The sequence below is a fragment of the Danio rerio genome, chromosome 20 (genome assembly GCF_052040795.2).
Source record: "Danio rerio strain M-AB ecotype USA chromosome 20, GRCz13ab, whole genome shotgun sequence".
Taxonomy (NCBI): Eukaryota; Metazoa; Chordata; class Actinopteri; order Cypriniformes; family Danionidae; genus Danio; species Danio rerio.
This window is the reverse complement of record NC_141040.1, coordinates 36,442,112-36,460,200: the sequence shown is the minus strand read 5'-3', so window position 1 is coordinate 36,460,200 and position 18,089 is coordinate 36,442,112. Positions and strand designations below refer to the sequence as shown.

General features: G+C 36.1%; 1 protein-coding gene and 1 long non-coding RNA gene across 6 annotated transcripts in view; one reads left to right on the top strand and one right to left on the bottom strand.

The window, feature by feature from the left end:
* The first annotated feature begins 22 nt into the window (after positions 1–22).
* The window catches only part of afg1lb (AFG1 like ATPase b), a 123,359-nt gene continuing 105,292 nt past the window's right edge, over positions 23–18,089 (top strand). Inside the window, exons 1-7 of one of the 5 annotated variants that reach the window (XR_015517662.1) lie at positions 23–149; positions 1,765–2,087; positions 5,848–5,899; positions 6,024–6,125; positions 7,227–7,354; positions 12,103–13,395; positions 16,341–17,626. Coding sequence is in view for 3 of the 5 variants with exons in the window: in XM_087296983.1 (XP_087153109.1) it covers positions 41–149; positions 1,726–2,087; positions 5,848–5,899; positions 6,024–6,125; positions 7,227–7,354; positions 12,103–12,202 (853 nt within the window). In the remaining 2 variants the exon portion in view is untranslated. 5 annotated transcript variants of the gene reach the window in all.
* Positions 2,917–18,089, bottom strand: part of LOC141379314 (uncharacterized) — a 187,071-nt gene continuing 171,898 nt past the window's right edge. The window contains exon 4 of the long non-coding RNA XR_015518602.1: positions 2,917–3,161. This is a non-coding gene — a long non-coding RNA (uncharacterized LOC141379314). The remainder of the gene's footprint in view (positions 3,162–18,089) is intronic.

Here is an 18,089-nt window from a genome sequence, read left to right as displayed (position 1 = left end):
GCGTAAAGAGCTCAATAAAGTTATTAAGTTTTGAATCAACATGGCGGCGTACGCGTCTCGGTGGAGAACGGACTGTCTTTTAAGACTTGTGTTCAAAAAGACTAGGTTGTCGAAACAAGTTTGCTGTGAAGTGTGTAAGGCAAGCAGAGGTGAGAAACAATTTTCTCCAGGCGATCAGGGCTGATGATTTTGCGAGGAAACATTAACGTAACAATAATTTAGGCAACGATCAAATATACCAAACAATTATGATAACAACAGTAAATAAATAATAATTATCATTATTAATAGTAATAATAAGTTCTACATGGTGGTTATCTTTTATAACTACAGCATTGTTGTTGTGTTACAAATACTGTTGACATAATTATGAAAGTATGAAAGCAGTGTTTTATAAATCAGTAATCGTTATACTAGTCATTATTACATTCATTCATTTATTATCTTTTCGGCTTAGTCCCTTTATTAATCTGGGGTCGCCACAGCGGAATGAACTGCCAATTTATCCAGCATTTGTTTTACGCAGTGGATGCCCTTCCAGCTGCAACCCATCACTGGGAAACACCCATACACAACTCATTCACACACACACACACACACACACACACACACACACACACACACACACTACGAACAATTTAGCTTACCCAATTTACCTGTACCACATGTCTTTAGACTTGTGGGGGAAACTGGAGCACTCGGAGGAAACCCACACAAACACGGGGAGAACATGCAAACTCCACACAAAAGCGCCAACTGACTCAGATGGGGCTCGAACCAGCGATCTTCTTGCTGTAAGGCGATTGTGCTACGCACTGCGCCACCATGCTGCCTGTTATTAATAATAATATTATTAGAAAATAAATAACCACTCTGTTAACTGTTGAAGATTTTCAACATTTTATTGTGGAGTATAAATACTGTATGTAACACATGCATTTTATTTTATCATTTCTACTTTTACTTTCTAATCAATATCGGTTTTAAATCTATTTATAGGAACAAGTGTGTTATTTGAACTGAAGATGAAAATTCTGTCTCTTTCCTATGCTGAAATTAGAATCATAACATTGCATTGCACTTTTTTACCCTTTGATAACACTAAAAAAGTCATTTGTCAGGATGCTGTTCAACTATTTATTACATTGTTTTCTCTATAACTTCAGAAATGAGACCTTTTATCAATGATATAAACTTCAAATAAGTGGAATGGGATGCATTGGAAATTAGTAAATAGTATAAAATACAACCTGAAATCTCAAACAAGAGTTTTATGACATTTTAAGACTAGATTTGATCAAGTGATTTTTACCAATGTCTTATTGGACATACTAGAATACCTCTTAGAGGTGAAGGTGAAGACCCACTCAGTGTTTGTACTGTACAATTCCTCTTACAGTAAAACGCATTCAACTGGACTGTCCTGTTTTTAATCATTACAGAAGACTTTTGTATGAAATAAATTCTTTTTATTATTATAAAGATTTTGTATTGACGCTAAAAATCATATTTATTTTATGTATTTATTTGTTTGTTGTTTTTAATTATATATTTTCATTGAAATGTTGTTGCCATGAAAATAGCCTTGGTCTCTGACATGGCATTAATTAAAAATACATTACATTACAATGTATTTTGTATGCATTTTGTTTAGCAATTCTGGGTAAACTGTCCCATTAATGCAGTGCTCATGGTTCTGTTTTTTTCCCCCTTTAAAACGTTTAGCAGTTACAACATCTTCACAAGTGTGTTCGACAACACAAGGGTGTTCGACAACATCTACAGGACATACATCTACTTCAGCACCCTGGCCTGTCTATGGCAGACTTGTAACACACTATGACAGCCTTGTCCACTTCGGTTCACTCCGAAAGGACCCGCAACAGAGAACTGCACTTCTTCAGTTAGAAGAATTAACCAGAGTGCTGACAGACTATACCAACATCCCTATCCTTCTCCCTCAACCTAAAGACTGCTTACAGAACCAACCAACCTCAGAACTGCAGGATAAAGTTGGGTCAAGGGAAACGGTGAACATTTGCAGACCTGATGAAAATGTGTCAAATGAAAAAGAGGACCAACAAGAGGTACGGTTTGTGTGTGCCAAACTGAGCAGTGAATGTTTACAGTGAAGAAAAAGCTTAGCGGTCCAACCCCGATGCTTGCACTGTGCCATTGCCTAATTTGTAGGTCAAAGCAGGCTGTTTGTGTTTGTGGGGGTGGAGAGTGGGAGGAAAGGCCAGACCAAGCAGAGCCCCCTACTGAGTCAGGACACCCCAACTTTCCCTCGCCTCGGTAATGAGGGCTCGCTATTGTCTGGAAAAAAAGCTCCCAGCTCCACTGTTAATATGGGAACATAAACACCATCATGTACAGTGACGTTCTCAAGTCTTGAGCATTTAGGGAGAAAATTAAACACCTCATGTGCATGGTTAACAGAACAGATAATCACTTATTATGTTGAGCATATTATTATATATCAAATTATTATTTACAAAAAATATTAAAGGGATAGTTCACCCCAAAATGAAAATGTACTCACAATTTACTCACACTTAAGTGGTTTCACTTTCTTTCTTTCTTTCTTTCTTTCTTTCTTTCTTTCTTTCTTTCTTTCTTTCTTTCTTTCTTTCTTTCTTTCTTTCTTTCTTTCTTTTTTGGATGTTGGAAACCAGTAAACAGAAGAAATATATATACTATGGAAGTCTATAGCTATGGTTTCCAACATTCTTCAAAGTATCTTCTTTTGTGTTTAAAAGAAGAAAGGAACTCAATCTTTTTTAGGGTGAGTAAATGATGAGAGAATTTTCAGTTTTGGATGAACAATCCATTTACATCTTAAGTCTTTGTTTATCCAAAGCATTACTAGAGCAAACAACAGTTCGCTTGTTGAATTAAAGAGAGTGGGTTCTCTACCTAAGAGTGTTGGCATGTGAACTTTTCCACTTGGCTGCGTCCTGTGAAAGTGTAGAGCATGACTCCACCTTGTGGACCCGTCTCCTCTCTCTCTCAGAGTTTTCTCTGTGTTTATCCACTCTACCATGACTGGACCACTGCCACCCGCCACAATAACGAGCTGCAGAGGGTTCTGGAAGTCAGCGAGAAGTCACACGCTGTCATCCAAGAACGTTGTGCCTCACTGCTCAAACAGTATTCTCCGTCTGAAAAAAACAGCCAGGATGAGGTGCACACTGGGATAAGGATGTTGACTCTTTGTGGTTACTGAATTACCAGTTGTCAGCAATTGTCGGCTGGCTATTTCAGATCTGAAAGTTCAATGCACTGAGGACATTAAGGTAAAACTTTAAAAGTGACGTCTATTTTTTAATTGAGATTTTGTCTGTTTGTGTTCTGCCAGCTGTTGTTTTCTATAAACTCTCTGAATGTATTTATGTGCCGTAACTGACCTGGTGGTTTCCTGCTGATTTAGATGTAGTTAGCTAGTTTTAATGTGTAAGCAATTCTATCCTCCAAGCAAACTAGACTCCGCCCTCTTCCCCACCCCTTTCTTTATAGACCATTTTATTGTGGCCATGTCATTGGCCCATGAGCATTTCCTGCTTGTTATCAAACTATTTCATAACTGCAACAAGAGGCGATTTAATCATAACTTCATGATAAAACGTCTATCATAACATTATTTTTCAATATCAGGCTCTTTTTGGATTGCCTGAAGCTATAGAAATTAAAAATATAAAACAGGAAAAACGTTGGGACCATTGTTTTTGTTTACATCTCTCAAAAAAGTCTTTACAGATAGCCAAGTGGCTAACGATGGTGTCTTTATTTTTCCTGCATTTGAACAAGGAAGCAGTCCTGCTCTGTGTTTGGATGTAACTTTAGAGGCTCAAAGATGTCCTTACACAGAATCCTAGCTTCAGAAAAGGCAACTGAGAAATGGATTAGTTGTACATATGAAGGGAATTTCCCAAAAGGAAAAGCATGTGTTAAATACCGCAGTGTGACCATTTTTATGTAGATGTTTGTTTGAACACATTTTACATCGATAATGGCAGGCTGCAATGTCAATCAATGATAAATTATATGTAAAGATTATTCGCATGGAAGACGGACAGACACGATTTTAATGTGGAAATCGCTTCAAATACTCTGTCAGTCATAAAGCCAAAAGTCAGTAGAAACTCGGCTGAACACTAAATCCCAATTGATCGCTATTTGTAATCAAGCCTTAAGTCGCCTTTCCACTGCACACGACAAACGACAAGCGACAGACCAGAAGTCATTCATTTCCAATGAAGAGCAGTCCGGGAGCTGCGTTGAGTTCCGATCATCTCCATATGCGGAAAATTTGGATTGAATTGTGCTGCGGATCCGTTGAAATATTTGAACTCCTGTCACTAGACTGTATGCGACCTGCCGACTGGATATGATGTATTCCAGTGTTGTCCAAGCAGGTCCGTGCGCGCGAGATAAGAAATAGGAGTTTATTTGGTTATTTTTTGAATTATAAAAAGTCTATATTAAATAAAAACTTTTCTGTTCATAAATGTAAGAAAGAAAGTAATAAAAATGTTTTTAATGTTGTCTCCACATTCCTTCAAATATTTTAGCGGTCTATGAGTTTTTAGTATTCCTTCATCCATTAAACTATGTAAACGCACAGAGAATAAAGGTAATTGCTTTTGCAGTCCTTTATTTCGGACACCGTTGAGAATCACCTTCTCCCCCATGGTGCACGACAACACTGAAAATACTGTGCGGCTGCCACAAGGGGGCGTATTCCGACAGTCGTGTCCAAATGTCGTGTGCAGTGGAAAGGCGGCTTCAGAGGCGGTGTAAGCTTGTTTCAAACCTGTCTCTACAGTGACACGTAGTGGTCATTTTTTAATGTATTGCTCTGGAACAGCTTCAGCAAAGAAACAAGCAAATTGAGGTATTAAACCCAATATTGTAAAGTGACCGAGTGTAGCAGTAAGACTTCGAGACTAGTATGCAGAGACAATGGGTTCGAATCCAGGGTGATGCAGCTATAAATGTTCGTTTTTAAATGCTCTGTTCTTGTGACGTGTTTAGTTTTAACATTGTTCTGATATCCGAGTGAACACTGTGAATAAACATGTCTTGTTTTGGTCATAAAAAAGCAATATTATTAAAATACGTCAAGTCACAATTTCTGAGTATTTGTACAAGTGTGGATTTGAACTTAATTATTTTCAGCAGAGTGACTCTGTGCACACGCACGGTCCAATAGGCTACATGGAATGTTTTTTTCGAGGTTGTCAGTCAAATGCAGATTCGCCAGGTCTTAATTACTCCTGAAATGCTTTTTGATGCTTTGAATCGCTTTAGTCACGTGACCTGTTGTTTCGAAACTCTTTAGTCACATGACCTGGGTGTTTCGAATCACATTAGTCACATAACCTGGGTGTTTCGGAACATGCTTTGGTGCAATGTTTTAAAATACTTGCGCTTTGGGATCTCGACACTGTCGAAATGTCAGTTTTACGTCAGCCACCCCTAGTGTGAGCAGCAGTAAATTTTAAAGAGGTATAAAGTGAAATGGCTATAGCCGTGGATTGGGGTGTTTTTGACAGGGTCAAAATGGTGTTTATTTACACTACTATTAATAAATATAACTAAAGTAATTCATAAACTTGTTATTAAGACCCTAAAAATCATATCAACTTGTGTTAAACGGGCATGCAATGTCACCTTTAAGGTCAAGGGGACTCTTAAGAGTTTGTGGTGATAAAATCGACTTTCAGGTGTTTTTATGGAATGCATTTCTTTTTTGATATAAGCTATGCTAAATATAATGTACTGAAATAATAAACATGTTTTTACAGCATTAAAGAAGATGATTGTATTTGTTTTTGTTTTCTACAGGAGTCCTCTAAGCCACATCCACCCCAAGGTTATTATATCTATGGTAATGTTGGTAAGTGCCACAGCAGCAGAACACTTATTCATTTTTAAACAGGCATATCGTGTATTCATTTTGTGTTTGATTGGATAGATTTTACATTAATGCTTAATTGTATTTTCTGTTTTATAATCAACAGGCACTGGAAAAACAATGCTGATGGATCTTTTTTACTCATTTGTGGAAAACAGAAGAAAAAAGAGGGTTCATTTCAATGGATTCATGTTAGACGTACACAGAAGTAAGTGCTAACACAGGACTGTCAAACATCAAGTTGTCTTTTACACTTACATCCCAAAGATATTTCCCCTTTTTATTTTTGTTTTTGAAAGAAATGGCTTCTATGTCCACACAGACTGCATTTATTTGACAAAAATAATATTGCAATCTTTTTTCGTCATTTTAACATATGCTAAAATGTAATTTATTCAAAGCAGGCTAAGATGAATTTTCGATAGTCATTACTCCCCAGTCTTGAGTGTCACATGATCCTTCAGAAATCATTCTAATATGTTGATTTGCTGTTTAAGAAACACTTCCATTTCATATTTAATTGCAAAACAGTCATTCAGTTTAATGTTTTTGTCGAAACAGTTGCTGTTTAAAGGGGCAGTATTTATTTAAAATAGTAATCTTTTGCAAAACTATAAATGTCTAATGTTTAATCAGTTTAGCACATTATTGTATAAAATACGGAAGGTAGTGTTGTTAACTTTTATACAATAAACTCAAAAAGGATCTTTGCTCTTGTTCAAACTACTTTTTTAAAATAAGCTGAATCAACACAATTCTTCAGTTTTTTGGGGGACAACTTAATTGTTTTATGTTTAATTTACTTAAATTTGAAAAACAATGACGTTATCTTTATTAATTTGTGTTGGAACAACATGAATAAGTTGTGTGGAGCGCAGTATTATTTTATTTTTTACAGTGCACTAAGCAACATAAAGATCTACTATTATTTACTATTGTTTACATTACTATTATTTATTTACTCTTAGTTAAAACTCATCTTTTTAGGACTGTTTTAAATTTGACATCTTTTTTTATTCTCACTGTGTCTTTATTGTTTTATTGTGCTTTGTTATTTTTTACTGTTTTTAAGTGGAAAAGTTTTGGGTCTGTGAAAAGCACATTATAAATGAAGTCTATTACTGTTATTATTTCTACAAGCAGCCAACTTTTATAGTAGTTTGAATGCATTAATAGCAATTAAGTAAAATAAGGGCTCAAAGCAGAAGTTGGATGCATTTCTTTTGAATTCAGAATATGTTTTTGTAAAATTTTTGAGACCATTTGATATTTTGCTTTGTACTGACTTTAATTTGTGCATTGCATTCAGGGATCCACAAACTGAAACAGAGCCTGCCAAAGCGACGGATAGGTAAAATGACAATGTATGACCCCATCTTTCCGGTTGCCATGGAGATTGCAGAGGAAACCTGTCTCATATGCTTTGATGAGTTTCAGGTGAGGGCAGAAGTAGGGAAATTGTAAAAAAAAAAAAAAAAATTGTTGAAGAAATGTATTCGCTGCAGTTTGTTGCATATTCAATGTTTGCTGGTATATGGGCAGGGGAATAATTAGAGCCACAGGATTCCAAAATAAAATCTCTGATGGTATGATTATGATGTAGTTCATCTGACGAGGCAGCATTTCATAGATTGTTTTGGAGCCATCTAGTGGAATCAGACACCTTTCAATAAATCAGAAAAGACATGCTAGGGCCACAGAGAAATTAGATTTTTTTAGGACAGTGGTGTAAAGTAACAAATTACAAATAGTCAAATTACTGTAAGTAGTTTTGTCTCTGGAATTGTACTTTACTAAGTAGTTTTAAAAATGTGTACTTTTACTTTCCCTTAAGTACATTTTAGTGCAGTATTGGTACTTCTACTCCACTATTTTTCTTCAAACAGCAGTCACTATTTTTTCTTGTCTATGGGGATCAGAAAAATTAGTGCTGTGATTCCTGTCCAATCAAATCACACATAGAAGGTAAATTGCCACATACTGAACTACCTCAAGACATGGGGGATTTATAATTGCAGCAAACTGTTTGGAAGCTTTAAAAGTCTCCAAGAAGATGTCCAAAATCTTTATACACATTGACCCAGAGACTGTTTAGATGAATGTCACTGATGAGAAGATGACGGATGTTTACTGTATGATGACCGAAATGGCCTTAAACACCCAGCAATCACAGGATGTCAACATTATGTCAGATTGATGTTGTGTTGGATATTGTTTGGAAATGAAAATCGGGTTGACATCAGAATGCAACGCCAGGCCGATGTCAATGTTCAATGTCCAACCTAAAATCAATCAAATATAAACGTCAATTGTTGTTACAGCTGGAGGTTGTGTGGACGTTACCGCTATGATGTCTATCAGATGTTGGATTTTAGTTGTCATACCTGACGAATAAACATCAGTACTTGACATCAATATGACTATGGTTTTAAATGTTGACTCGACATTTGATTTTTGTCACTTTTCAAAACAACCTAAAATCAACCAAACATCAACGTAATTTGACATTGTTATTGGACATTAAAATAACGTTGTCCTTAGACGCTGACTAGACATTGAATTTTGGTCACTTGACATTACAACCTAAATCTAACCTAATATTAATGTCTTATGACGTTGTGTGCTTGCTGGGCAATAACTAAATTAAATTGCACTACAGAATGTTACGTTTACACTCATCCACAAATTGCATTAGCTATTTAAAGCGTAATACTCACTACTTTTGAGTCAAGGGCTACTTTTTACTCATTCTTTGAGTAATATTTACAACAGATACTTTTACTCTACTTGCACTACATGTTTCGGCAAGTAATGCTACTTTTACTCAAGTATGATTTTTCAGTACTCTTTCCACCACTGGTCAAGGATGACCCAAATGAAATGGCAGAGGTACATACCCATCAGCCTATTTCTAAATCTGTAATCAATATTCTCCTCTATTAATCATTCTCTGTTTTTTGTAGTGTCTGCTTTTTAAATCTAAGCTTCTTTTAATGAAGAGTGCCGGTGCTCATTCTGCCAATGCTTAATGAAGAAGGACAGCTCTTTTTATTAATGGCTTTTAAATGAAAAATGCTCACCCCAGACCTGATTGTATTTATTTATATAGTATTAGTATGCTCACCTTTAATATGATCGCCAACCGATACGCAATAAGGAAAGCACACACGTTTTGTTTACGATGCACAGATGAGGAGCTGACAGGCCCTTACCAATCAGGAGCCACTGGCACTTAAGCATGCAAATGAGGCATCGAGTTTCAGTCGGCCCCTCTTGCTTCCTTGAGTGAGGGGTAATGGAGAGCGACTATGGCGGGTCGCATGCATCCATGCCTCTTAAATGCTAATGAAATTTCTCCATTCTCTTCATTAGTCCGGCATCATTATCAGTAATTTGTAGCCTTCCCCTTTTGTCCCTCTCCACTCCCTTAATGAATGCAAGGTATTGAGAGAAGGACCAAGAGAGATATAGAAAGAGGAAGAGCGAGCAGAAACCGCTTGAGGCATTGTCTCAGGCCCCTGTCAGTCGCCGGGCGAAATTACTCATCGACGGAGTTGTGTAAGTAAAGGTTTAAGATCAAAAGAGTGCAATTTGGCACCCGTGTGCACCACACAAAAGTGACTCTTTGCTGGCATAATTGGATGCTCATTTGAATATCCGTGCCGTTGTTTTCGCTGTCGTCCACAACAACGCCACACAGAGGGCTTTCTTGCACTCAACCTGGCAATCAATACCCCGAGACTCAAAGTGTGTGTGTGTGAGCATGAGTGTCGCGGTGCCTGCGTGACAAACAAAAAACAAAACAAAAAACAAATACAGGATGGATGAAAAGGTCATAATTAAATGACTCCTTTGAAATGAAGAATAGAAGAGGACGGTTAAAGGAAATGTGATCCAATTTATGCCGTAGCACCTCGTCTTTGTGAGCGACCACCCCTCCGACAACACACACGCGCGCGCGCACGTAAGGCCTCTATAGAAGATGCTAATTGAGTTTGATGAGGCCGAAGGTTTAATATGCAAAAAAGGGAAACACTTTAATATAAGAAAAACAACATATGCTGGGGGAATGGCAGTCGTAAGTGTGTCCTTCTAAGAATGGTGAACGAGGAGATCTTCTACATGACAAAAACATCCTGGGCCCCAAATTTGGCTCTGTGCTGCCAGATATGCAAAGTATTAATGCAAAGCAAGGAGAAACTCTGCGTTTGACTAAATACATTTCAACCCTGAAAAAAACAAGGGAGAAGACGAGAGCGAACCACGGCCGATCTCATTGTGAGTTATTGACTAAAGGGCTCCTTTTGTCAGGGGAGGGTCAGCAGCCCCAGTGTTGCTGCAGATGTGTGCGAGGCAACAGCTCGCTGCTGTGAAAAAGGCAACGTTTAAAGGATAATAATGAATGTTGATGATGAAAATGATAATAATGAAAGAACCACTCATCCTCTCGCTTCTGAGATTCAGGGACATCCATGCCAGGCCCTCAAGAGCACAATGGGAGCGCATCTGTGTGTATGTGTGGATCTGTTTGTCTCTGTGTGGCCATCTGGCTGTCATTGTGCCACTGATTTTACCTCCAAACGCTGTTTATGTATTTATTTATTTATTTATGTATTCAATTATTTACCTTTTTCAGCGCTTTGGCCACTTGTCCTTGTCTCCAGCAGAAAGCCGCGGCTCTGTGTGGCCATTTTACAGTCAGGTTGAGTGGCTTTGTGTCTGTCCTGCGTCTGTGCGCGAGTTTTGGGTAGGGTGATGTCAAAGGACCTTGGCCGAGGTTTCGGTTTTAAAATGTAACAACACCTGGTTTTTGCTCATTCATTCACATGTACACCCATGCACAAGTACGTATGCATGCACACAATTGTGGTAATTAGCTCAAGGCAGAGGAAGGGCAAAGGGGAGAGAGTTGTGTCTCGCTCATCTTCAGTTCACACACACACACCTGTGTTTGCTGCTATAAGGTTTGATGGTTCTACTGGAGGACAGAATGAATCAACATCATCCTATTTGCTTTAAAGTCAGTGTGTAACTAAGACTCATCCTGTATAGATATTCATTTGTCTTTTACAGTTTGCTCTTTCTAGATTATAGACATATTAGATTTATATACTGCTGGAGCCGGGGGGCATCATACTAGGGGGCATATTAGTACCCAAAAGTACCTAAAAAGTACCTGAGGTACCATTATGAACCCTTCAGGTACAAATTTGTACCTTTTGTAAAGGTACTGCCCCAGTGACAGCTCCTGTACCTTTATTTCTGAGAGTGTAGTTGTGACTTAAAGGGACACCAAGTTACAATTTAGGCACTACTAAATATTTTTGTGTTGCACCACTGGATAGTTTAAATGTAACATTACATTCCAACTAAATATTTGTGGCAGCCTCCCCTTATGTATAACGGTCGAAAAGAGATGACGGTGAGATTAGCTTACATAGAGGAGCTTGTGATTATAATGAAGAATGCTCTACCTCTACTCGCAGCCCAATTTTCCACCCAAATCTCGCATTTTTTCGGTTAGTGAAAGAAGAGTTCAATTTTCATTCAAGAAGTGTTTTGTGTTCAATGTATTCATTAATTAAAATGAGAATTTCTTCTTGAATGAGTACTTCTCCCTGCTCTTTTCTCTTTTACATGTAGGATATAAAGAACATTCACGTATTATGTTTTGATAACTTCATGTGTATTTCGCGTGTATACACTCTATGCTGTTATAAGTGACCAACTGTAATGTAATGTACTATAATGTAATTTATCATTTATTTTTTATAAGACAGTTATGCATAGATGCATTAGTTGCAGAATCTTAAGCAGTTACATGATTTAAAGGCTTTTTATTAGATATCACGTCATTCAATGAAACTATGACTTTATGGAAAGCTTATGACCTACTAACTTTGGTTTGCCCTAAGAACATGTGGTGAAACCTAAGTGAGAACAAATTTAGTTACTAACTAGCTTGTAGTTACTAAGCCCCTAGTGTGGACTTTACGTTCCAGTTTAAAAAAGAACTTGCATTAAAGCTGGTTCAACCCTACCAATGTAAATTTGGTGAATTATCCTTGTGAATTAAACTCATGGTTTGAGGTATATGATGTTAATGTGCTGCCAAAATACATTTTTTCTCAAAGAGTCATTTTTAAGGTTTATTTATTTTTATTTATTTATTTTTTTTTTTTCAGGTGGTGGACATAGCAGATGCTATGATCCTGAAGCAGTTATTTGAGGGCTTGTTCAAGTGTGGGGTCGTGGTTGTGGCAACCTCAAACAGACCACCTGAAGGTGAGGATATGTCCGGAAAATGTTATGTAATGTCAAAGTGATGTTCAAACATCCAGTCTGTGATTTATTTTTCTTTTTTTTTCAATTATTAAAATGTCATTTATCTCCGAAAATAGACTTTATGAATTAAATAATTAGCTATCATTGCATCATCATTTACTTTTCACTTTAAATAAAACTACAGAATTATTAAATTCAAATAATTACATTTTTTCTTATTCTACCCGTGGAACATATATTTCCCCAATAAAGATTTTAAAATCTGGCAGACAGATTTGTTGAAAAGTATCAAAAGTTTTTGCAGTCAAGTAATCTTTTTGGCCATCGTCCATAGTCATCTAAAAATTATATTAGTTATGTATATAATTTTCCCTAAGATATAAGCCTTGGTGAATTATTTGGATCCAGGGGTGCATGATATTGGAAAAATCTGACATTGCGATATTTTGTTTTGCGATATACAATATACAGAATTATTAGCCCCACTGTTTTTTCCCCAATTTCTGTTTAACGGAGAGAAGATTTTTTCCAACACATTTCTAATCATAATAGTTTTAATAACTCATTTCTAATAACTGATTTATTTTATCTTTGCCAAGATGACAGTAAATAATATTTGATTAGATATTTTTCAAGACACTTCTATACATCATAAAGTGACATTTAAAGGCTTAACTGGGTTAATTTGGTTAACTAGGCAGGTTAGAGGAATTAGGCAAGTTATTATATAATGATGGTTTGTTCTGTAGACTATCAAAAAAAAAAAAATAGATTAAAGGGGCTTATAATTTTGACCTTAAAATGTTTTTTAAAAAATTAAAAACTGCTTTTATTTTAAAATAAGACTTTCTCCACAGGAAGAAATATTATCATACATACTGTTAAAATGTCTTTGCGTCGTTTAACATCTTTTGGCAAATGTTAAAAAAAAGAAAATAAAATTCAACTAAGGGCTGATAATTCTGACTTGAACTGTATATTGCGATATGAATTTTATTTCACCACATAAATTGAATAGCTATTTGGGAAGATTTCATTTAGATTGATCAGAATGATTAAGTATGCAAGTGCAGTTTGCGTTTGCAAAATTTATAATAAATTACAAGCATATGTAAATACAACTAAGTGCTTTATGGTTTTCTGAAGAGTCTAACAATATCCAGGTACAGATATTGAACAATGTAACATGATCAGCTCACAACAAGAGGGTCGCTGGTTCTGGCCTTAAGTGTATGTATGTGAAAGAGTGTGCCTGGGTTGCGGCTGGAAGGGCATCCACTGCGTAAAACTGCTATGCTGCTATATGCTGGATAAGTTGGTGGTTCATTCCGCTGTGGTGACCCTTGATTAATAAAGGGACTAAGCCGAAAAGAAAAAAAAATGTTCATCATTGTATAAATGATTGTAAAATAATAATATTTAATAACATCTTTCTCATTTTAATAAATCTAATCATGTAATTATGTGACTATTGCAGATACACAGATTGCAATATCGATGCTTAAATGATAAATTGTGCAGCCTTGCTTGGATCATATGAATTACATCAATACCAATGATGCCACAAACTACTGAATTTCAAGGCAACCATTTTGATTTTACCTACTTCTTCAAACTGCTGCTTGACACAAATTTGGACTTTAAACAGCCTAATTATGCTATATTTTACTTGAAATTTACCAAAGCTTTTTTTTTTCTTATGTGTACTTAATAAACTGTAGCAAAATCAGCATAATATCTTTACATAAACACTACCATATTTCAATTTTCATGTCAATTTATTAATAAAGAAAGTGAAATTGATCAATAATGATTATAAAGACTTTTACATTACATATCTATTTTGAATAAATGCTGGGTTTTTAATTAAATAATTGGCAAAAAAAGTTACATTTCAAAATATACCACTATAGAAAAGACATTTTAAACTGTAATAATTTATGGTATTCTTGATCTATTAAAAGCAAACTTAAGTATTTTTTAAAAACATTTTTGTATTCATAATTTTTTGCGTGCACATTCATCAGAAAGAATAGAAGTTTATTCCATTCACTTCCTCCATCAGCTTACTGGGATAAGTGTGTGTTTTCTGAGAGCGACCTGTCACCAACCCAGCACACATGACTCTTGTACTTTTTCACCTTCTATTGTTCTCCACCAACTTCCCAACAATAGACCACCATACCTTTCTCGTTCTCCTCAGTCTTTTGTGTGGCCTGAAAGTAAAACATGTTCCTAAACTACCTGTCCGTCTCGTATTCTAATCCAGTTCTGCACCATCTCGTGTGTCAGGATCTCGTTTCCTTCTTTTTTAGTTATTTCTAAAGTTCACCTCCCCTTTAAGTCACTCCTTGCTTAATCTGTGTATTTTGATGCCATGATGTTTTGAGGTCTATTGATAATCTGCGTAAAGTCTCTTACTCCTATTCTGCTTTTTTATTGCTCTCTTCCTCTCTCGCATACACTCAAACACCTGTCATTGGCTCCTTCTCTATGGCGTATTACTTGAAACTAAGCTGAAGAGTGTTAGTTAGAGGTGAAATACAATGAAGACTGCATCCGTCTGAACTTTAAACCCCTGGTTCTTCAATAAACCGTTTACGTGCCATGTGCTTTTTGGCGGAGCTTGAGGAGTAATTCACTTGGACAATTACAATTCTGTGATTCATTCATTTCATTTTTCATTATATTTTACTTTCGCCTGTGAAACACAAAGGCAGTTATCTACCAGAATGCTCAAGCTTTAAAAGTGAATGCTGATCAAAACTGTGGAAATAAAGCAGTTTGGATGTTCTTTTGAATCTCATTATGTGAAAGAACATGCAAGTACTGTATTTCCATGACCCTTGTGCATCCTCACCTAGCTGGCACCAGACATCACACGTCAGTTGTAAAATTGACGTTGGACTCCAACCTCAGATATAACTTTGAATTTCGGCTGTTCATGAAAATCGAGTTGACGTCAGAACCCAACGTCACTTAGAGATCAGACTCCAACATCAAGATGGATTATTATGACATTATGACGTTAAGCTGATGTTGGATTTTAGTTACCATATCTTAAGAGTATATGTCAGTGTTTGACATCTAAATGATGTTGGTTTGAGACGTTGACTGTATGTTGATATTTAGATAGTTAATGTTACACTTAAGATCAACTTCAAGTGATGTTAGACTTTGACGTTGTATGGATGTCATATCCAGTGTTGGACAAAAATGCATTACTAGTAATGTGTTATTGTAATGGCATTACTTTTGACAGTAACTAAAACTGTAATGCATTACTTTTTAAATATAGTCACTCCATTACTATTACAATATGATGCGTTTGTCTGTTACTTAGTAAATTAATTAATTTTGGCTTCAGTCTAGCCTACATCTTCCTGTTTACAGCGACGACGCTGTAAAGTGTACGAGGCGCCAGAATAGACAGATGTCAAGCGAAAGCAGACAGACTATGCGTACTGGAGAGGCCAAGTGTGCTTGAGAGAGAAACAAAATCTGCTCGCGAAAGACCAAGAGCCTGATAATGTTCCTATTATTTACTATTACTAATACTAATAAGTTTCAAGAGTTCACACCTAGATATTGCTTGACAATTGTAAGCAGGTTTGGCATGCTGTCCCGGGAGAGAACCCTGAGCTCGGAGATAGTTGAGCCCAGGGCTCCCGCCAGGTCCATAGAGCATGTGAGGGGAATACGAGATCAGGTGGTTCTCCAGAGCTCCCCTTTTTTGTAAAGGAGAAAAGGAGGAGAAAGGGGTGGATGGGGGGTTTCTTCGGAAAACAAAGATAAGGGAGTAATATCTAGCTAGGCTGCTTATAGTGAGTTAGGATAGATCTGATTTGGCTAACTAATGAGTGTAGATAGGTGGCCAGCTGCAGTCAATTATATCACGTGCTCCTCTCGAAATTAGTTTAAAAACTTCACTTGTTGTTTCAAATAAATAAGCTCACATTTGTTATCTGTATAAAATTAATTAGTTTAGAAGACACAGTGATGAATTTCTGTTATATTTCAGAACACTCATTCATTCATTTTCTTTTCGGCTTAGTCCCTTTATTATTCAGGGGTCGCCACAGTGAAATTAACCGCCAACTTATCCAGCATATGTTTTACGCAGCGGATGCCCTTCCAGCTGCAACCCATCACTGGGAAACATCCATACACACCCAATCACACACATACACTACGGACAATTAAGCTTACCCAATTCCCCTATACTGCATGTCTTTGGACTGTGGAGGAAACCGGAGCACCCGGAGGAAACCCACGCCAACACGGGGAGAACATGCAAACTCTACACAGAAATGCCAACTGGCCCAGCAGGGGCTCAAACCAGTGACCTTTTTGCTGTGAGGCGTTTTCTTTCTACCCACTGCGCCACCGTGCTGCCATATTTAGAACACGTTATTTAAATGTTTAGTGTTGTATTGCTCAGAAAAATGCTGTGATTTATTTTTTTATTGGTAAACATATTTTAATAGCTGTTATACAACAGCAGATTTTGCACAAGAGCTTACTTTCTATAACTTGCTGACATACCACATTTAGTTTGTGGTTTATTTAAAATTTTTATTTTTGAGCAGCTGTTATGTTTTAGTTTTGTTTAAAATGCATCAAATTCATGGTTGTCTATAATAGCATAGTTTTGTTTGTTTGTTGCCGAGTTTCACCAAATTGATTCTGAATAATAATACTTTATTCATTTCATAAAAGTTTAGTGTTTGTTGTTTATTGTCGCCATTTTCATTCTCAAGCGGTGAAGGAACATGCTTAAGGCTTAAATACAAACTTTTATGATGCTGAAGTAACTTTAGTTTTTGCTTTTTTTGTTTCTGAAAATATTATTCAGCTGCTTTATCACCTTGTAATATTTCCATTTTGTGCTGCTGGCCTGACTTAAATAAATTAGTGTTTAACAGTGTATTCTCCATGCAGCACTGAAGTGGCGTTTTAAGGACATCAGTGGGAGCCTTAAAATGTTCTTTGAAAAAGTAACTCAAGTATTACTTTAATAGTTATGCATTACTTTTTGGTGTAAGTAATTGAGTTACTAATTGAATGAAGTAACTAGTAACTAACTAGTTACTATTTTTCAGTAACTAGCACAACACTGTTCATATCATGACATTAAAGTAATATTGGATTTGAGTTAGTTAATGCCACAGCCTAAAACCAACCAAAGTCAAAGTCAGCTGACGTTGGTATTAAATGTCAGCTGACATCACTATTAAACAGCAAAGTGACATAAAATTTTGGCCGAAATAGGACAAAAATCAACGTCATGTGACATTTTACCTCTGCTGGGGATGGACATTTTTGTCTTTTTAGGTTGAGTTTTTCACATTGGCTATGTTCATGCAAAGTGCATACATTTATGCAAAGTCTGGATCATTTAAAAAAAAAACAAAAAAAACAAGAGAAACCTTTTTAATATTTTGGCACTGTCAGGTTTGACCTGTGAAGCAAATAATACTGTTTTTTAGTACTGCAGGCTAAATTAATTAAAGTATGTCATTATGATTATGTGGGTGTCTTGGTATGGAAATCAGAGTTTGTTTTGTATGTCTATATTAAAAAGTGATGTATTTACTCACAAGTAATACATCAAATTCAATGCTGTTCTTGATCATTGACTTTTGTCATTAAAAAACATAAGAAACCATTTGTAAACACACTTTAAAGGGTTGAAATCCTTCACATAAATACGTTTAGCCTTAATAATACTGAATTAAAAATACGGAATTAAAGTAATACTGAATTAAATAATACTGAATATTATACTATATATATATATATTCATATAAATATTTATATTATTTATATTATATAAATAATACTGAACTAATACTGAATTAAAAAATGTAGTGAAAAAAATGAAATT